The 21,579-nt window shown below is 38.5% G+C and overlaps 1 protein-coding gene across 4 annotated transcripts; it reads left to right on the top strand.

Annotated features, from left to right (window-relative positions):
• The first annotated feature begins 248 nt into the window (after window positions 1-248).
• On the top strand, window positions 249-20,010 carry SLC35A5 (solute carrier family 35 member A5). Of its 4 annotated transcripts, none has more exons than XM_047100354.1 (7): window positions 249-336; window positions 1,153-1,301; window positions 5,170-5,268; window positions 6,788-6,921; window positions 9,526-9,593; window positions 16,864-17,644; window positions 19,260-20,010. In XM_047100354.1, the coding sequence occupies exons 2-7, from the start codon at window positions 1,172-1,174 to the stop codon at window positions 19,326-19,328; spliced, it is 1,281 nt and encodes a 426-aa protein (XP_046956310.1). In that variant the 5' UTR covers window positions 249-336; window positions 1,153-1,171; the 3' UTR covers window positions 19,329-20,010. The 4 variants fall into 4 exon arrangements, with proteins under 4 accessions (XP_046956310.1, XP_046956309.1, XP_046956308.1 ...); XM_047100353.1 differs by having other exon boundaries at window positions 253-336; window positions 1,125-1,301; XM_047100352.1 differs by having other exon boundaries at window positions 288-367.
• The last annotated feature ends 1,569 nt before the right edge of the window (window positions 20,011-21,579 follow it).

Here is a 21,579-nt window from a genome sequence, read left to right as displayed (position 1 = left end):
TGGGCCTCACGTGACACAGGACTCTCCCGCCACGTGACGCGAGAGAGGGCTCGCTGGGGCGGGCTCAGGCCTCTTCTCCCCTCCCTCCGGAAGCGTAACACTGAGCGCGCCTGCGCAATGGGTGCCAGGTCCGCTCTTTCCTAGTCTGGACGTAGTTGTGCTTTTTTGTTCCGGAATAGGAGGTTCAGGGGCTGGGGTTTTTCGCCTTTCTTTCCCTCCCGTAGCTTCCCCGACCATGGACCCTAAAAGCTATTGCTGCCTCTGCAGAGCTACACAGTTACTGTTTCAGCTGTAGGATGTGCGCTCTTCCACCAAAAACCCTTTGGACGGACAGAGGTAACCTCGCCCGGCTGGCAAAGAAATGCGCGTGCGTATGAGGGGAGGGCGCGCCGCTCGAGATCCCTACTGCGCATGTGTGACAAGAAGGCTTTTCTCCCTCCCCCCCCCTCCCCCGCCGTGCCTGGAGGGAAACCTGCCTGCCTTCAGCAGGGGAGGTGTCTCTTTTACCTCTACGTTTGCGCGCTGGTGGGCTGTCGGTGTTGACGTTTCAAGCCCATCTCTCACCAGTCCTCCCGGCCCTGTGCGCTATCCCTTACACAGGCAGGCTTTGGACAAGTTACTCAGCCTAGAGTTTAGTGCCCTCAACATGTCAGAAGAGGACTCTAGAGTCATTGATTTCTAAGCTCTCTTGTACTTTTAACACTAGTTAGGTGCAGATTCACAACACTGTTTCAGATATTCCCCTTTCGGTCATTATTGTAATGAACTGTCCCTCTTTCTAGGGAAGAGCTGCTACTGAGGTGAAGGGAAATCTGAAATTCTCCTCTAGGGCAAAGTTGCTAATAGGAATGGAAGTTAAAATTGGCTTTCTGCAAAATTCTGCAGTCCCCAGATGTCAGTTGCTCACTTGCTACTTTTAGCAGCACTTCTAGTCTGGCGCTGCCTTTCTGTCTTTGGAGTCCCCCCCTCCCCCAACAACTTTTGACACTTTCATTTTCTTTCCCTTTTCTCTGGTTCTCCTCAATTTTCTTGGTTTGGATACAACTGTAGCCAAACATCTAAAAAATTGCTTTTCTGTTCCTCACTAATCAGTGGTATTTGTACTATGCTTTATCTACCAACAGTGTTGCTCACGAATATGTTCTCTTTAAGACCATTAAAAACCAGTGGAATGGAAAGCAAGTGCTGTGATCATCCCACATTGTGCTCCTTGTCAGCGATGTATACATTCCTACTAGGCACCATATTCATTGCTTTGAGCTCAAGTCGAATCCTACTAGTAAAATACTCAGCCAATGAAGGTAAGTGAAGACTTGGAATATATGGAACACTTGCATCTAATCACACGTTACGTCTCCTGTCGCTGGTCTCCTTGTATGCAAAATAGAGAAAATACCCTGGCAAGTACTCTGCTTCATGTGAAGGGCAAAGCGTGTTTAAGTTTGATTCTTTAACCTTTTATTCCTTAGCAAGAAAAATTTTTCATGCTGAGTGAAATTTGGGTTAAATACAGTGTCACACCCTTTACAGAACAGATCATAACATCTTACTATTATTTTAATCAACAGGTATTTCTGGACCCATAGCAATATGTGTAATTATAACTTACTTTGAAATAGGAGGATATATTTGGCCACTTGGCATTTGTGAGTTAGTCTTAATTACTATATCATTGAGGCAGTACAGATTATTTGCTTTGAAATCTTTGAAATTATTAGCTAAGAAGTCTTCTGTGTTTTGTTTTGTTTTTTTAAGTTAGGAATTTGGATTTAGACAAACAGTTTAATTCTACAAAGCTGTATTGAGAGCCTCTCACTAGTTATTCAGGACACATAGAAGTATGACATCATGACCCTTAATGGTCTGCTTGGGGAGTCAGATGTGTATATAGGTCTCTACTTCGGTTAACATTTCTGTCTTGGGCAGTAGGCTAAATATTAGGAACAAAATTCAAAGTGTATAAGACATAGTCGTTGTTCTCAAGAATTCAGTTTATTAGAGGAGAGCTGTACATTTGAAACGTCATGAAAGTACAGTATAATAAATGCAGCCCTATACCAAAGGTGTGGAGATAGTTTTATGTAGAAAGTGCTATGTTCTCTCTGGGACAGGAGGATGTGGAGTGCAAAGGATTAGGGAATACTTCCCTGAGAAGGTGAAGTTGATCCACAAGAGGATAGGTGGGCAGTGGTATTCAAAACAGAAGCAACAATCCATAGAATCAAATAGATACGTTTAAAAAAAAAAAGAAAAGCAGGATGGATTGTAAGAACATGTACTTCAGAATGACTGAGCGAAAAGTTTAAGGACTTGAAGGAGAGGAGGAAGGAACGCATGCATATGAGCAGAGGGGAAGTAATGATCGGATACTAAGGGACTTCATATGCCACGCTAAGGAACTGGGACTTTATTTTCTAGGCTCTAGAGTCTGGGGAATAAGGAATGCTTGAAGGATTATAAACAGAATGAGAGAGACTGTTACACTAGCTGAATAGAGGATGGACTTGGGAAGAGACTGGATGCAGAGTAGCCAGTTGGGGTTATTGCAAATACAAGCCACAGATTAAGAAGACTAACCATGGCTTTGGAGGTAGGAATAGAGAAGAGAGGAGAGATTCAAGAAATATACTAAACATGAGAAAAGACAGGACTCAGAGAATATTGAATGTAGAGACTAAAGGACGTGAAATATTGGACAGCTCAGAGGTTTCCTGTTTGGGTGCTAAGTGGATTGATGATGCTCTCAGCTAAGATGGAAGCTGTTAGTAGGAATAAGCAGATAGGACAGAATTCAGAAAGATTGAACAGTTTTAGTTAGGTACCTTCCGTGAAGTCAGGAGCTATGTCCTTGTTCATTGCCATATTCTGCACTATCTAGCACATCCCATATATGAAGGAAATACGAATTAAATTTATAAATAGGAAGTAGTACTTCATGTGGATATGTTTAGTGAGCGTTAATGTTCCAGAATACAGATTTGGAGACATGAATATTAAATTGCTATTTAAAACCGTAGGAGCCAGAGGGCTTTTTCAGGGTAAGCACACAGAATGAGAAAATGAGAGCCAAGGATACAACTCCAAGGAAGCCAACATTTAAGAGGCATGCTGACACTCAGATGTTAGGAAAGAATCATCAAAGAAATAAGAGAACTAAATGCACATGATTCATAGAAGGGAAGGAAATAAGTTTGAAGACAGAGGAAATTGCAACATCATAGTAAGATAGGGGTTCAAGCATGCCCTTTGGAATTAGAAATTAAAAGATGTTTGGTAATCTCAGAGACCAGGTAGTTTGAATAAAGTGATGGGATCAGAAACCTGATTGCTTGGGAACAAGACCTGAATGGAAAGTGGGTACAATGGAGATAATGAATGTTGATGCTGTTTTAGGGAAAGAAGGAGAAAGTATGGTAGCTGGGGCAGGGGTGGGATCGTATATTTTGTTTTTCGGATGGGACAGTTTGAGCATCCTTAAAGGCCAAGGGGAGCAAGCCAGTTAATAGAAAGATAAAAGAGATACACTGAAGCCAGAAGAAGAAATACTCACTGAAGCAAAGTTCCTGAAGAGAAAGGAAAGTTTTAAAGGGGAGAATGGGTCATCCTGGGGCTATGGCCTGTTTCTTTGGACTAATGGGAGATCAGTAAGGATGAATGCAGTGTAGATTCGGTGTATGAGTGTCAGCAGAACGTTAAGTGGAAGGAGGTACCACATGATGCTGAATCATAGTTTGGGATCTACTATGAAAGAAATATGATTTAAAAGTAAATAAAAGTCAAAGTGAGTTCTGGAGCAGTGGTAAGAGTTTGAGACTTCTAATCTGAAGACCTCTGCCTCCATTCTTGTGTGTGCATGTTCCCTCGTGTGTATCATAGAGATCAATGCAAAGTATTAGTGGAAGATAGTAGAGTGTGATTTCAGTCTAGGTTTAAGCTCAGAGAAGGGAGGAGGAGATGTTTTAATTAGGCTTTGAATGATGGAGAAAGTTTAACAGGCAAATATTAAATTCAGGAGAACATTTATCAAGTGCCTACCAAGTGCAGAATACCATTAACTGCCAGTTTTATCAAGATGACTGACATGGGCCCTTTTTTCATAAGGGGCTTACATTCCAAGGGTAAGACATACACAGAAGAAGTAGCTATAATATAATGCGACAGGTATTGTTATAAAGGTTTATAGGTAGCACAAAAGGATTAGAGATGAATAAAGAATTGACTGTTTAGGTTGAGAAGGTCAAGGGAAACCACAGGAAAAAAAAGAAAAAAGGTGTTCTGGATAGAAAGAGTGTTGAGTTGGCATTGTCCCCCTGTACTTGGCCAGTTTTGGTTTTTCATATCATGGCCAAGGAAAATAAGGAAATGTTTCAAATGATAGGAAAAATGCATTCCTTAAAATAGGACCTACTAAAGTTTATGTTTGTCCTTGGCAAAATTTTACAGCAAGTTGTTTGTAAGCATTTGGAATAGACGTAACAGCTAAGACCAAGGCATACAAACCTAACCTCATTTTCTGATTAGATTGACTTATAAGTGATCTTTCCAACTCATCAGTGGGTTTTGATATATCAGAATATTTCCTCTCAGCCCTAGAGGTAGCCAGAGCTCTGGGCAGTTGCCTCTTGGCTCCTTTTACCCCAACGTGCCATTTATTCCAGAGTGCCAGACCAATACTGTTTTCTGTATGTGCCGTGATGCAAAACAGATAGGAAGATTCCAAGTTAAGGGACTATCACAGACCATTTACTTTGATTGTAGCAAGGCAAACAAATGACACAAGAGGAACCATAAGCTGGGTCATAATTCCGCCAGTTAAATTCATAGCTTTTTGATGAGTCAGGCTCTCAGTGCTAAATAATGGTCCTGTCTAATGCCACACCACAAAGCCTTCTGTGCCCATAGCCTTAGCCTCCTCAACATATTTATCAGCAACTTGGGTGAAAAGGTGAGAAACTCAAGAATAATAAAACACTGAATGTGGTAGGGATAGCTAATACATTAGGTGAATTGATTAAAAAAATCCAAGAGAAGAAAGCCAATTGGATGAAGTTTAATATAACCAGTATTAAAATCCAGCTTTTAAGTTTAAAAACAGATATAAATTGTTATCTGTATACAAGCATTATATAGCACAAAATTTATAGTTAAAAAATGCCTGTTACATTTCAGAGAACAAGTATGATTATCTTCCAACTACTGTGAACGTGTGCTCAGAATTGGTGAAACTGGTTTTCTGTGTGCTTGTGTCATTGTGGATTTTAAAGAAAGGTGAGTCTTGAAGTCTTGAACTCTATACTTGTTAATTTTTTTTTTATTTTTTTTTTATTTTTGAGAACATGAACGGAGGAGGGTCAGAGAGAGGGAGACACAGAATCTGAAGCAGACACCAGGCTCCGAGCTGTCAGCACAGAGCCCGATACGGGGCTCGAACTTATGGACTGTGAGATCATGACCTGAGCTGAAGTCGGACGCTTAACCGACTGAGCCACCCAGGCGCCCCTATACTTGTTAAAAATCACAGAATCAAAACATTTTAGGAAAACTAAAAGGAAGATTTTATGTCATTTAGTCTAGCCCAGTAATTTTATATATGAGGACACTAAGATACAAACATACGTACAGTTACCCATGTTTTGCAAAAGCAAGGACAGGCTCAAAAGAACAGATGTTATGCAGTGGTAGGTAGGAGGGGGCAGAGCCAGGACTCCAGCCCATGTTTTCCTCACGTTTTGGCCATCGCTCTACCTTGTTACTTGTTCCTTTGTTGGAGCACACAGCAAGTTCGTTTTTATTCAAATTCAGGGTTTTGTAAATCACTGCTGTCTGATTTGATATGTAGCACATTGCAAAAACAGTCCCCATTTCCTGCAAGGGAGGTAGCAGAGTGGATTGGAGACTATATTCTAGGGCGGGATTATTTTAACTTCTCTGAGTTCCAGTCTCATCAATTATCAAGCAGGGATACTCATCCCTTCCTCAAATCTAAAGCATCTAGCCTTTTGTGGCTCTTCCTGTGTATTAATTCTTCATCTTAGTTCCCCATTTATTGAGCCTTACCTTTCTCTGTTCTGTGATCTGCCTTCACATATGAAGTAAACAGAATTCAAAGTATTAAAAGTCTTTTCCAAGAAGATTTCTGTTTTATTCTTAAAAGTGTCAGTTTGTGCAAAGATTCTAGTTGGTGGAATATATTTCTTAATCTCATGAATTTGCAGGACTTAAATTGTTTTCTATTTTTGTATGTTATTTTACATTCTCTGGTTACAGTACCTTCCTGAGTTCTTGGAACTCTGGAAATGGGATCATAACTCATACCAGGATTAGCAAAATTTAATTTTCTCTGCTCCTGTATGTACAAATCTTCACCTGGTACTCCCTTTTCCTGATTCCCCCTGGGGGGAAAAATCCCAACATAAATACTTGATTTATTTTCTCTGGATTCTAACTTCTTTCTTTGCTTTAGGCTCTCATAGTAGTAAATAAAACCATAGTATCCTGAGTTGTTCTAAGTGGTGTTTCTATCTCAAGTTAACAGGAATTAGGAGAATCAGTATTCCTCAGGGTGTTGCTGATTGTCAGTGATGAGGTCTGGTGGGGAGTTGAAGAGAGACCATAAATGAAATCTTATATTGTGTTTAATTTCTTAAGGCTAATAGTCACTGATAAAAGTAAGTTCATAAAACCTCTTTCAAAGAATTGTATCAGTAATCAAATACAACTTGCTTTGTCTAAAAATATGGGCATTCTCATCAATATTCTTTGTTTATTGCTGTCTTTCTTTCTTTAGAAGATCATCAAAGTAGAAACTTGAGATGTGCTTCCTGGAAAGAATTCTCTAATTTCATGAAGTGGTCCATTCCTGCCTTTCTTTATTTCCTGGATAATTTAATTGTCTTCTATGTCATTTCCTACCTTCAGCCTGTAAGTAAATATGATAGAAAATAGCATTAGAAAAACGCAGAGAAATGAATCCCAGAACTAATGTTTTTATCATTTTCCTTATCAGTGTTAGTTTCTCATTACTCTCAGTGGTCTCCCTGAGGTTTCACCAGAATCATCTGAATACTGAGTTACCAATCTGCTGCTCACTGTGTTTTTTCAAAAATGTTTATTTATTTATTTTGAGAGAGAGTGCACAGGTGAGTGGGAAGGGGGAGGGACAGAGAGAAAGGGACAGACAGAATCCCAAGCAGGCTCCGTGCTGTCAGCACAGAGCCCGACGCAGGGCTTAATCCCACAAATCATGAGATCATGACCTAAGCAGAAGTCAAAAGTTGAATATTTAACCAACTGAGCCACCCAGGTGCCCCACATTGTCAGAAAATTGTATACTCAGTGCCCTACTTTTTCCTGTACCTGCTTTAATGTAGTAAATGTATTCTGTTTGTATGATTTTCTTTTTCTGTCAGTCCTATCATTTAACCAACGAGTTCTTTAAGGGTAGAAAATACATTCTCCCAATGATAAATGTTATCTATGACTGATAATACTAGGGATGTTTCTCATCTCTCTTGGTGTTCTCTATGCCAGTTTAGGAATCCATTAGTAATCAGAATTAAAATTTGGGCTTTTGCTTTTACCTGTTACTCAGTTTGGGGGAATTTGTGTATTTATTTCCCTTAATTTATAAAATGAAGATTTCTGTTGCCATTGTTGCCAAAATGTATTTTAAGTTTCTTTCAAGAATAAATTCAGGCATTTTGATAATAAATAGGATTTTTATTGGTCCTAGTTCTCCATATGAAGCCTTTTACGTATAGCGAAATCAGTTTGAGAGTGGGACAAGAAGAAAAGGATCAGTAGAGCACTAACTAGACAACAGGTATTTGATTATTTTGCAGTTTAGAAGCTGTGTAACTAGGCAAGCCCAACTACTCTAAGATGACCATCTGTAAAATAGAATAACATTACCATACTAACCCAAAGGCAGGGACTGGGGCCAGGTGATCGATCGCCTGAAGTTCCTTTCAGCTATGTGATCCATGTTATTAGTAAGTGTTTTGAATGTTAGACTGTGTTCTCCCTTAAATTCTTACTTCCACTTTGTTTTTCAGATCTGAGAATTCCTGTACCCAACAACATAATTATTTGCATCAATGAGTACATATTTGTTGTACTTTATTTAGATTAGCTCTAAATTTATATCCCTTTCCTATATCCCCAGCATGAAAGCAAGATTGCAGCTTCCTTGTTCTTCCACCTTATTACTTTGCTCTTCCTTCCTGATTGTGCACAACCACAGATATTACAAAAGAAATCACATGGCATTTTCTGTGTATTGCTGTGCCCAGTCTAGTTGGAAAGAATTAAATAGAGATGCACAGAGATTTTGGGGCAAAGAGCTCTGGTGTTTTGTTTATTCTGTGCACTTGCATGGAAAGTAGGTTCTAAATTCATCATCAGGTCAGCCAGGCTGCTTGGTTAGGTGCATCCGCTCCATTATTGTGGTTGATCAGAGCTACTATGTCCTCCCTCTTCTTACCAGCCACTTACTTTCCTCCTTAGGTTTTTCTCTGCTTTTACCAAGGGGTTCACAAACATTTGTCTCCAGAGGACACAGTGAAATTCTTAAAACAGTGCTTCTCATAAAAAATTCAGTAGAAAAACAACAATGTTGTATTCTTGGAATTTTTGCTGGTTTTTATTGGATTCACTCTTATTTCTTTAATTTACCTGCATGGTAGCCATGCTTGCTGGTTACATAGGACTAGTGAAAAATACTCTTTGGAGTTTAGTGAACTTAAACTGAGCAAGGAAGAAGGTAGAGTGAAGTAAATGAGTAGGATTTGTTTTTAATTTTTTTTTTTAATGTTGTCAGATCCAAATATGGAGGAGCACTGATGAAATTTCATACTTTTTGAGCCAAATTATATACATGTTCAGATTAATACTCTCTATGTGAAATATGACTGACTTCATAAAAACCCATCTTTATGAAATCTGGCTACCACATTTCTAAGTGTGTAGAGCAATGTGAATAAATCCAAGGACTGTCAGGTATGAGTTTGGGACTGAATCACTGGTATTGAATCACTGCAGTTCAACCAGGAGAACCGATTCAATTCCTGTAACAGTAAAGATGCTTAAAAACCTCTACCTCTATTGTCTTAACGTATAAATGGGCCTAATAGTACTTGCCTTCTCTCTACCTCTGAAACGGTGTTAAAAGTCTATAAAGCACTTTAAGAGCCTGAAAAAGTATGCTTCATAAGTAAGGTCACTATTATTTTTGGACCTAAACATTTAGAGTTGATAAGTATTCCCTGATCTGCACATACGGATTATTTACACAGGCATTTGCTGAATTTAAACAAGTTTTCAAAGTCTGTCCAATAATTTGATCATATCTGTATAAATTTAACAAGCAATAAAAATGGAATTTCATCCTCTAGTGAAGTAGCTGCCCTAATAACCCCTCAGGTTTTTGACCAAAAAGCTTTTTTTGTCAGGTGAACCAGCAGGCTGGGAGATTTCTGAGGTCACTACTTTGTTTGGATTGTAATTCTATCTTCTCCTTCTTTCTAGGCCATGGCTGTTATCTTCTCAAATTTTAGCATTATAACAACAGCTCTTCTATTCAGGATAGTGCTGAAGTAAGTAACTTGCTCTGAAAGCATATATCATACTTTAAAACGGCACAGCCTTGTTTCAGATCATATACCCGGAGCACTGAACCCTCTGAATCCCAAGGCCAGGATTTTATTCCTAATTGGCTTTGGGCAACTTGTTTAACCCATCTGGAAAGCAGCTCCAGTGCTGGCCTATCTAAATCATTGCAACTAGATGTATGAAAAGTTTTTTCTTAGTATCTCAAAAATAAATAAATAAATAAATAATTGTCCAGCTTACTTTAATTTTCAGTGCCAACTTTTCAACAAATTCATGAGGTTTTTTTTTTTTCTTTTCTTTTTTATCTTTTTCAGAATCTCTATACTTTAGTAGGGAACCAAGAAGTTCCTAAATATTGTTAGTACATTTATTACTTGTAGTTTGGAGATGTAAAGAGTGGCAAATTCTTTATCAAACTACTTGAGTACATGATCTAAGCTCTAATTGGCAGAAGATTTACATGAGAAATCTAGTCAAAATTACAATAAATAAGAATGATAGATTTTTGCTTTTAAAAATGCTGTCACCAGTGTTTCCTGTCGCCAGGAGGACCTTTGAATAGAGTAAACATTTTTAAGTAAACAGTCTCTGCCACCATGTAAAGGCCAGGATATTCTAAGGTGTAATGGGATCTGGGCACTTAACTCCAGTTTAAGTTGTTACTTGATGATAAAAATAAAATTAACTTCTTGTTATATTTGTTGTGATTGTTTTTTTTTTTAATTTTACGTTCACTTTGCCCTTTTAATTTCTTATTCTCAATGTGCCATGTCATACTGTGTGCTTTCATAATTTATGTGTATGTAAGGGTGAATGGCTTGGCACGTAGGCACTCAATAAATATTTGTTGAATATGTGATGCATTCAGTACATTAATTATATGGAGTTCTTGAAAGACTTTCTTTTACCCTGAGGAAGCATTCAATTTAATGCTTGATGTGAGAGATGGGAAAAAAATGAACATTATATTTCATCCAGGTTAAATATTAGAGTGCACTGAATTTTTTTTTTTTTTTTGAGAGAAAAAGCACAAGTTGGGGAGGGGCAGAGAAAATGGGGGTACAGAGGATTCGAAGTAGGCTCTGAAAGCTGACAGCAGAGAGCCCAGTACAGGGCTCCAACCCACCCACAGACCATGAGATCATGCCCTGAGCTGAAGTTGGACGCTTAACCAACTGAGGTGCCCCTGAAATTTGTTTCTGCATCAGGTTCTTCATTTAATTTATGAATTGTGAAAATAATTCAACTAGCAAGTGAAAGAATGCTATTCCAAAAATGTTTTGAAGTCCTTAAAATCAACATAAAAGCCACTTTATAGGACAAAAAGTTGATTTCTGAGGGAAAAAAATGTGTGTGTATATGTATATATATATATATGTGTATATATATATATATATAGTAATATAGGTATATATATATGTATACATTCTTAAGTAGCTATATATACATATATGTGTGTGTGTATATATATATATACACATATATATAGTAATATCTTTATATTTATTCCTGTGATAAAATTAAAGATGCATGTCCATGGAAGAAAAAAAATGGGCTCTGACATAATGAAAGGCTCATTATTTAATAAGGGCATCTCATAAAGGGGTCTCAAAAACATGTTGGGTTTTTAAATTTTTTTCCTTTGAAATGACAGTTTATGGGTACACGTAGTGGTGTACTTGTGTTACACAAGACGCAAGTGTTAGATCAAAATTGTATCAATTTAAAATTGAAATTTTCCAAAGCAAAAATATAAAGTATGTATTGCTAGGTTTGGAATTAACCCATAGCTCTAGCTGAGCCTGTAGTTGTATATAATATTTTTTATTTTTTTTTATTTGTTTTTGTTTTTTATAAGTTTACTCCAGAGCCTGAGCTGTGGCTCTGAGGTTGAGGTGAAGGGCCTCTCAGGCCTTATCCAGGGCTGGTCTTACTGGTTGGTAGACAACAGTGCGAGCAGGCTTTCAGCTGACAGTGACAAGATAATCACATCAAAGACTCCTCAGAGCCAAGGGCTGATCCGAGGGCCTTTCGCCTATCTAGACTTAACCCCCACAACAACCCCAGGAGGTAGGAGTTATTGTCCCCATTCATAAGTAGATTTGTTCCAAGCAGTGTCTGTGCGCAGAGCCACTGGGTATTTTGCAGCATTTATAAGTGGTTTTGACCATGGAGAAGGGAGTATGTGGGGTGGCAGGGTTAGAGGCAGAGACCAACTAGAACTGCCCCTGTCAGGCTGAGAGAGCTAATATATGGGCAGAGATGGCCCATTAAATTTTTAAGCATTTAACTATTTGTATTAGGAAAGTTAAGGGTGCCTGTGGCTCAATCAGTTAAGTGTCTGACTTGATTTCAGCTCATGTTGTGATCTCACAGTTCATGGGATGAGCCCTGCTTTGGACCCTGTGCTGAGAGCATGGAGTCTGCTTGGGATTCTCTCTTTCTCTCTCTCTCTCTCTAAAGGATGGATGGATGGATGGAAGGAAGGAAAGAGGAAAAGGAAGTTAATTCCTAGTGTAATCTAAATCTAGTTATACTTAAACTTTAAATGTTTGCTTTTATAATACTATTAGTTATAATAAGTATTATATTATTGCTAGTTTTAATAATAATTAACGTTATGAACTAAAGTTCCAAAAAGCTTTTTCACATATTTTACCTCTTAATAGAACAGTAATATTCTTAGACATGTGTTTGCTTTGTTGTTAATATCTGTTTTGAATCCTTTGAAGTTATTTATATTAAACAAACAATAAAATCATTTATTTTTTTTATTATTTTTAGAAGCACTAACTTGGCTCCCAAAGGGAGTCTTAATTTGAGTCACAAATTAGCACCGAAGCTACTCTTAATAGTGCTAAAATAATATAATTAATCTAATACTGTCTTTTATGAGAATGTCTTCCAAGTACTGTATTATCTATTATTACAGTTTATTTTATTTTATTATTTAATTAAAATTTCTTTTTTATTTTTAGAGAGAGACAGAGAGTGAATGTACGAGCAGGGCAGAGGGGCAGTGAGAGTGAGAGAGAGAGAGAATCTTAAGGGGGTTTCACACTCAGCAGAGAGCCTGATGCAGGGCTTGATCCCACGAGTCGGACACTCAACCGACTGAATCACCCAAGCGCCCCTATTATTATATTTTAAAATCAACTTTGTTCTATTTTGATCTTTTTGTTGTTGGTGGTATATATTGTTTGTTTGGTTTTTGTTATTCAGTCTACTCTTCTTTTGCCCTTAGCAATAAAATTTTGACCCAGGAGTAGAAGCTTGAGTTCTGTCATATTCTTAATGTGTTTGCCATAAGTAACTCATTTTTCATGGTGAATATGAATATGAAAGCCATTGTCTTATACTTGACTCTAGCGGAGCCACCAAATACCTTTCCCATGAAGACAAATAGTATAAGGCTACAAGGTAGGGAAAAAGAAGCCCAGTGACTAATGCAAGAATTACCTGGAAGAATTTGGAAGCGGTACACAAAAGATCACCGTCCAAATGTCTTACCATATGTTCTAGAGAAACCCCATGTGAATGTGTGCATTTGCTCTTTGAGGAATAGCTACTGGTCCACAGTGGAGACTGGTCGCAGGTGTTATCCCTCAAAGCCTTGCTGGCTTGCTGTTTAAGGCTTGGTGAAGTTGTATAATATTGTTTAATTAGTCTTTAGGAAATGGTAGTATCAACCTGAACATTGAGAACTGGGGGCAAAAGGTAACCATTTTTGTCTAAAAAAATGTATATACGTTTCTCTGATATCTTCAAAGGAAAGCTGTTGGGGGAAAAAAATCAATGAAGAACATTTTGGCACAGATGATGGGTGTCTTAGAAGTTATGGTAACATTTACTCTTCAAAATCAGCAGAGAAATAACAGTGCCACTCGGTAGCACACGCATTTCTTCAAAATCATTCATTTGATAATTCTTTTTTATAATTTCTCATTATAAATCTGCTACTGGTCACTCTGTGCTACTAAGAAATGTGTACAATTTTGTTTTAAAAAGTCATCTGAGTCTTTCCATTTAATTATTTTCATGTTGTGCCCTGTTTTACTATCACCAAATTTGGTAGGGATGCTCTTATCTGATACAATTTGGACTTAATTGTTGAGTTACTAAGAGTACTCAAAGTGGTGAATCATGTTTAAAAAATACATACTTTAAACAGTTTAAGATATGTAAATGTCCATTCATCATTCTTCTGAAGAGCTCAGGCCTTTGAGAATGTGTGCGATTTGCTGATTGGAGTGTTTTAGCTTCTTTCTTTTTAAATGTTTATTTATTTATTTTGAGAGAGAGAGAAAGAGCGAGCATGTGCACGTGCAAGCATGGGGAGGGCAATAGGAAGAGAGGGAGAATCCCAAGCAGGCTGGGGGAAGGGGGTTCTGTCTCACAACCCTGAGATCGTGACCTGAGCCAAAATCAAGAGTTGGATGCTTAACTTACTGAGCCACCCAAGTGCTCTGTAGCTCTTCTTTCTTGAAGCTACATTCAATCTACATCATACATGCTTCCTGGTTCTAGTTTCTTTAAAAAAGAACAAGCTCTTGGGGCGCCTGGGTGGCTCAGTCGGTTAAGTGTCCGACTCTTGGCTTCAGCTCAGGTCATGATCTCATGTTTTGTAAGTTTGAGCCCCACATTGGTCTCCATGCTGACAGTGTGAAGCCTGCTTGGGATTCTCTCTCTCCCTCTCTCTCTGCTCCTCCCCTGCTCACTCACTCTGTCTCTCTCAAAATGAATAAATAAACTAAAAAAAAAAAAAAATGAGCAAGCTCTTAAAAATACTTTTAAAGCAGATTGTTGTAGATTTTTATTTCCTAATCTTAAAATTAGCTCACCTGTACCCAGTTTGAAGGCAGATTATCTTGTGAGTAGTGTGCCTTTAATTTTCCCAGAGCATTCAACTTTTCATAAAAACAGCAGTCCTTTTCCTTCACTCATAATTTGTCATTTATGTAATCATTAAAATATCTAATTACAATAATGAGGTCACTGGCAAAAACATAGGAACCAGGTCTCTCTGTGGGCAAGCAGTTCATTTGGGAGTCGAGGCCCTCAGGTAGAGGAGCCTTCTGGCTGTACATGTTCCACTCTGAGCAGCAATCCAAACGGTTTACAGGTGGTTTACTGGGGCAGTGGAGGGATCAGGTGAGTTTTTTACTGTCTCATCCACTAAACTGAGGAGCAAACTGTCACGCACTGTCATTTGTAAGAGCACCTATCCTCAGCTGACTTTATGGGATAACTTTATTTTCTTTGCTGAAAATCTACCATTTTCAGCCTAACCCTTAATAATTTTTACCTTCTAGAACATTACCTTGAATGAATGTTTGCAGTGGGACTGATTAACTTGTTTAAGACTGTTTAATTAGATTATTTTTTTCTCAATGTCCATGTTAGTGGAAAGTCTACAGCTATCAGAATTGAAAACTTCTATAGGAATTATAGATTGTTATTGCCTCATTTGTCTGGATGTCCAATAATTAGTTACATGATATTTATAAATTGGGCATGTACTTTTCATCTGTTTTTCCTGTCTTCAATCAATTTGGTTTCTACCACTTAATGTGTACCAGCTACACCTTTAGAAATTTATGTGACTAGTTCACAATTTTGGACCTTCCGGGCTATGCTAGCCCCATCACTAAATGCTAGATCTGGCTTTTTGAAAGTGTATACATGAGAAAGCACGATACTGTGCACATGGTGCTGCTATCTAGGCTGGTCTGTGCATTTATCAGTCTCCACTCATGAAGCTCTATGGAAGCATTAGTGAAATCAGACACATCTGCCTGTATATGAACCTTGAAAACTCATTATACTTAAGAGGGTCATTGGTCCAGGAAGAAACATGCAGACCATCCTTCAGATCCCTTCTTTGCTCTTTTGTAAGTACATGACCTTAGGGAAGTCAGTCTTAAAGTACTGTGTCCTCCCTTGGAACAGAAATTGCTGACCCATGGTACGGGTTCAGTTAATGCTCCAAAATCTTGTAACTTCTATTTCTTACCTGTTGCTTTACACTTCTGCCTTTGCTTCTGGTATTCTGTGTGTGTGTGTGTGTGTGTGTGTGTGTGTGTGTGTGTGTGTATGCGCGCGCGCACGAGCGCCCTCTCCTTCACCTGATAGATCTTTAAACTTGAAGATTTTATTCCTTGACTACCCCAATCTGAGTCAGCTACTCCTCTTTTCTTAGTTAACATTGTGTATTCTTGTTGCCTTTTTATGGACTCTTCCCTCTGCCTGGATATATCACCAATTCCCTTTTCATGTGGCAAATTTCAGTTTATTTTTCATGTGTCAACTCAAGTGTCCTTTTATCTTGGAAACAATACCTGACTCCATTTGCATACTTAAGTGTTCCCTCCCCCGTTGTACCCCAGTTGTTCTGTGTATAGCTTGTCACACATTATACTGTCATTACTTAATTTCATGGCTCTTCTCCTATTAAAATTCCTTAGGAATGGAGATCAAGTCTTCTTTATCTCCCCAGGCACACAGCAGCTGCTTACTAAATGTCTGTTGAACTAAATAAACCCACAAAATAGATTGACAATAATGTGTGTCATTTATATTACACAAGCTTGTGGTTAGACAAAATAAATAAAGAAATAAAGCATTGTTAAGACTTTGTAAACTGAAACACTAAAAATATTTTTTCCTTGCCTTCCCAAACAGGAGTTTGCTATAAAATGCTTTATGATTAGGCCATGGATCTAGGAGCTAGCTCCCTCCTTAAATCTTTTTTGGTTCATGAACACCTTTGAAATTTGACAGAGCTTTGAAGGGTCTCATGGGATTGGTAGGGGCAGAGACAGGAACTCAACTGTATAGATGTGGCACCCACTGCAAGGACTCACAGATTTCTGAAGCTCATCACATTCAGGTTCAGGGAAACCAGGTTGAGAATCCCTGCCATAACTTACTTTATAGCAAGATAAAAAGTTATTTTACAAAGATCTAAGATCAGCTCTGGAGGTAGAAAAGAGACTTAGTTAAACCTATAGGTTAAAAGGAAACTTACAATGGCAATGGTATTAAGAGACAGTTATTGTAAAGAAGAATAAAAATACCAAGTTTAAGAAGCAGAGATACCAAAAGGTCTCCTTTGAACTTGAATTGGGAATGCTAGCAAAAATTGGGTACAGTTTATTCAGCCAAGTAGTTAAGTGTCAGAGTTTTCAGTAGAAACAGTCAATATGGGAAGGGAGGGGAAAAAGTAGTAATATCCTGTTTTTCCTCTCTGAACAGGAGGCACCTGAACTGGATACAGTGGGCTTCCCTCCTGATTCTGTTCTTGTCTATTGTGGCTCTCACTGCTGGGACTGAAACTTCACAGCATAACCTGGCAGGACATGGATTTCATCATGATGCCTTCTTCAGCCCATCCAATTCCTGCCTTCTCTTCCGAAGCGGATGTCCCGGAAAAGTCAATTGCACAGCAAAGGCATGGACTTTTCCTGAAACTAAGTGGAACACCACAGCTATGATTTTCAGTCACATCCGTCTCGGCTTGGGCCATGTGCTTATTATAGTCCAGTGTTTTATTTCCTCAATGGCCAATATCTATAATGAAAAGATATTGAAGGAAGGGAACCAGCTCACTGAAAGCATCTTCATACAGAATAGCAAACTCTATTTCTTTGGCGTTCTTTTTAATGGACTGACACTGGTCCTTCAGAGCAGTAACAGTGAACAGATTAAGAACTGTGGGGTTTTCTATGGCCACAATGTGTTTTCAGTCACCCTTATTTTTGTGACTGCATTCCAGGGCCTCTCAGTGGCTTTTATTCTGAAGTTCCTAGATAACATGTTCCACGTGTTGATGGCCCAGGTCACCACTGTCATCATCACAGCGGTGTCTGTCCTGGTCTTTGACTTCAGGCCCTCCCTGGAGTTTTTCTTAGAAGCACCGTCAGTTCTTCTCTCCATATTTATTTACAAAGCCAGCAAGCCTCAAGGTCTGGAATATGCACCTAGGCAAGAAAGGATCCGAGATCTAAGTGGCAGCCTTTGGGAGCGCTCCAGTGGGGTAAGTCTATGGAGATGCTGCCTTTCTCCTGTTCTTCCCAGATTCAGTTCATGCTCATAGAAAAGAAATCGATCAGTGCTTATTTATCAAAGGGTGTATTGGATTTCTGTGACTTTTAAAAATTATTCAGCAAACATTCACTGGACTTACGTGTGCAAGGGCTCGTGATAATGCCATCAGTGGTCGAGAAAGAGTGTGAATCAGAGCCTCGAGGACCTTATCCGTTAGTTGTATCTTAGAATATTATAGAGCCACAGAGCTGGGAGACAGCACACAGGTTATCTTGTTCAGTCTTTCTGGTTTGCGGAGTGAATAAACAGATTTGGACAGGCTAAATGGGTTATAGATAGTACGTAAAAAAACTATGATCAACCCATGAGGTCTCACTCCTAGTCCATTACTCTTTCCACTCTGCCATAGTCAGAGAAGTATGCCTCATTGGCAAGAAAAGTTGATCATCTTCGACATTAGTAGGTCTTGTTAGATGTAAGCTCCTTGATTTTCCATCTGTAGTTGCTTGTAAACTACACCGTGCCAGAAGGGTAGGCCTCAACTCACTATGAAGGTGATTTTCAAAACTATCTTCATAAGTAAGAGAAAAATATTTTCTAGAAACCTACTTATGTCATTATTCTGAATAAGCATTATTCTTCCAGTTGCTTATAATTGTTTTAGGAAGGTCTGTCAGGCATGGTGTTGACAGATGAACAGTGATCTTTTGGAGACTGAAGTAAGGAGTTAGATATATATTTAAAAGATGAAACCAACTCCTCTAGCTTTAAATTTACAATTTTCCTGTACACCCAAAATACCAAGCACTTCACAAAATGAATATTTCACTCTTTGGGAAAACAGTCTCTTGCCCATTAGAGTTCATGGCAGAGCTTCCATCAGCAATGTCACTGAGGTGGTGGCACAACAGATCCCTAAGGTGAAAAAATCAGCAGCGCCTGGGTGGCTCAGTCGGTTATGCGTCCCACTCCTGGTTTCAGCTCAGGTCATGATCTCACGATTCATGGGTTCGAGCCCCACTTCAGGGTCTGTGCTGACAGCGTGGAGCCTTGCTTGAGATTCTCTCTCCCTCTTTCTCTGCCCCTCCCCATTTCATGCTGACTCTCTCAAAATAAATAAATGTGCTTTAAAAAATAAATTAGAAGCGTGGGTCCCAAATGCCCTTATCTCAGCCAGAGTATAGTTTCAAAAGTCATGCATTCTTTTCCAGTGGTCTGATAACACTGCTTGCCCTACTTTAGAGGTAAAAAAAAAAAAAAAGTAACAATTTAGATAGTAGCCTAGCTTATTTATACTGTACCTATTTCTTTAACCACTAGTTATTTCCCTTGAAGACCAGCAGAGGGCGCTCCTTACTGTGTTCCCGTGGTCAACTTTGAAATTCAAGTCCTGAGATGCTTGCTTGTCCATGTTTTGTGAATCTCCTTATGTGTCAAAAATGAACTTTCTAAGAACATAAGTATTTATTGAATTTCATTTGACTAGATTATATTTGTAGTTTAATGAAATACATTTGCCAGTAAGGTTTCTCCTTAGTAATCATTACAAATGCTACATTTCTAGTTTTGTTTTAATTAATTACTGATTTCCTATTTCTTTTTAGGATGGAGAAGAACTGGAAAGGCTTACGAAACCAAAAAGTGATATTGACTCAGATGAAGATACTTTCTAATTAGTACCCAAATAATTGGCTGCTCACAGAAACTTTTTTGCACACTTTCAGCATGTGTCATATTTATCTTTTCACTTTGATAAACACGAATATTTCTGAAGTAGAAAATTTTTTGCATATGTGTAACCACTCCCTAAACAGTTCCATCCATGGCTTAGAAGACCCAAAGGCTAAAAAGTTCTAAGGAACTGACACGAGAGTAATAAATAGTATGGAGACTGCATTAATGGTACTTGATAAGTTACAAGTTATCTCCCAGGTTATTTTCCTTGTCCTCCAGGGTTCAAAAAAAACCTGTAATAATCACGTTAGCTGTACCCTAGACATGTACAAATAGAGATCAGCTTGCCAGATATTCATAATGATGTAGTTCTACTCTGCATGCCAAAGTCTTCCCTTTTTTATCATTATAAATATCTCCTAGGTTGTCCCTTGAATTTTGAAGCTCAAGAGAAGCTCATTTTGCTATTAAAAAGTAATGTGACTCTTTCTAAAAAAATTTGGTGGAAGGACCTTACCATCTATCTGGCTACACCATTGATTTGAGGGCAATATAGTCTATGCTGAATGTTTTGCTGAAGAAGCAGGTTTTCAGAACTGAAAGGTTAGAATTTTAATTTTTAAAAATTCACAGGGGGGGCGCCTGGGTGGCGCAGTCGGTTAAGCGTCCGACTTCAGCCAAGTCACGATCTCGCGGTCCGTGAGTTCGAGCCCCGCGTCAGGCTCTGGGCTGATGGCTCAGAGCCTGGAGCCTGTTTCCGATTCTGTGTCTCCCTCTCTCTCTGCCCCTCCCCCGTTCATGCTCTGTCTCTCTCTGTCCCAAAAATAAATAAACGTTCAAAAAAAAAAAATTTAAAAATTCACAGGGAATTTGATTTTCAGTGATTATTTTTTGATATATTTTTCTATACAAATAAGCTTCAATTTAGGTGAATGTTTGTTCCCAATTACCACAATTCTCACTTGGATTTTAAGTCACTTAAGCCATGGTGGACTTTTTCCCCTCAATTTGACCTCATTTCTCGTAGATTATTATATTTCAGAGAACTAATGAGACATTTCATTGTATCAGTTGTCAATTAGAACTCATGTTTGTTATATATCTTACTATCATATCCTATCCCTAAGAATCAAGCCATTGGCTTCAGAATCATAACAGATTGTCAGTAAGACTAATGCCTAAGAATTCCTTTTAAAAAGATCACCTTGCAAACAAATGACTTTCACTGATTATGAATAGTATTACTCTAAAATGAGGAAGCCTAGTAATATGTAAAGTACTTTATGGTAATATTCATACTTCAAGTGCATGGTATTTTCATGGTATTTTTGCATGCAGTCAATTGAGAATGAGATCGAGAATCCAGATGATAGATCATTTAAAAGTGAGAAAACAGAAGTGACTTGCCCACGATCATGCAGCTGGATGGCAATTGGACAGAGCTAGCTCACAGGCCTATGTTTACAGAACACTGCACTATAGATGTGAACTTTAAGGTGTCATTTTCATGCAGTCTGTACATCTCTTCTTTCCCCTAACTTTCATGCAGATGAACATGTGAAAATACTGTTATATAATCCATCTGTGATACCTGGAATAATATGACAGGCAAGAGTTGGCGGAGATTTATAAATAAAATAATTATTAAACCTATATCTTGAGTCATCACTCTGTCATGGGACATGGGACATGGAATACTTTTCATTACAAAAAATGTACTGAGGCAAGAAATTCAAACAACTTTTAAGACTTTCTATTTCAGTCGATCTTGACCTCTGAGAATAATCAGAAGTACACCCCTCCATGGTGTCAAAGAAGGAGATTGCACTATTATGGCAATTTATTTTATTTGTTTATTTTTTTAATGTTTACATTTGAGCACGCACGAGAGAGAGCATGAGCAGTGGAGGGGCAGAGAGAGAGGGAGACACAGAATCCGAAGCAGGCTACGGGCTCTGAGCTGTCAGCACAGAGCCCGACACGGGGCTCGAACTCATGACCTGTGAGATCATGACCTGAGCTGAAGTCAGACGCTTAACTGACTGAGCCACCCAGGCGCCTCGTGGCAATTCATTTTAAAGGTAAGGAAATCAAGTATAGGAAGACCTCACTTCCGGGAAATATACGAATCATATTATGGAACAGATAAAATTATAACGTTATTCGCAAAGTTATTGCCTACATTAAATACATTAGATGTCACTGGCCCACAGAGCTTGATTTTCTTATTTACAAGTACTTTATCTAATT

This window comes from Lynx rufus, unplaced genomic scaffold (genome assembly GCF_022079265.1).
Source record: "Lynx rufus isolate CCGP_SWC_20201006 ecotype Redwood Valley unplaced genomic scaffold, mLynRuf1.p SCAF_5, whole genome shotgun sequence".
Lineage (NCBI taxonomy): Eukaryota > Metazoa > Chordata > Mammalia > Carnivora > Felidae > Lynx > Lynx rufus.
This window is presented reverse-complemented; position numbering and strand designations above follow the sequence as displayed.

Bases quoted from the DNA above. Each gene is read 5' to 3' on its own strand.
- SLC35A5 (XM_047100352.1), top strand. From the start codon at position 297: ATGTGCGCTCTTCCACCAAAAACCCTTTGGACGGACAGAGGTAACCTC. The intron at 5,269-6,787 runs GTGAGTCTTGAA...TTCTTTCTTTAG, and splicing joins ATTGTGGATTTTAAAGAAAG to AAGATCATCAAAGTAGAAAC. The intron at 6,922-9,525 runs GTAAGTAAATAT...CCTTCTTTCTAG, and splicing joins TCATTTCCTACCTTCAGCCT to GCCATGGCTGTTATCTTCTC.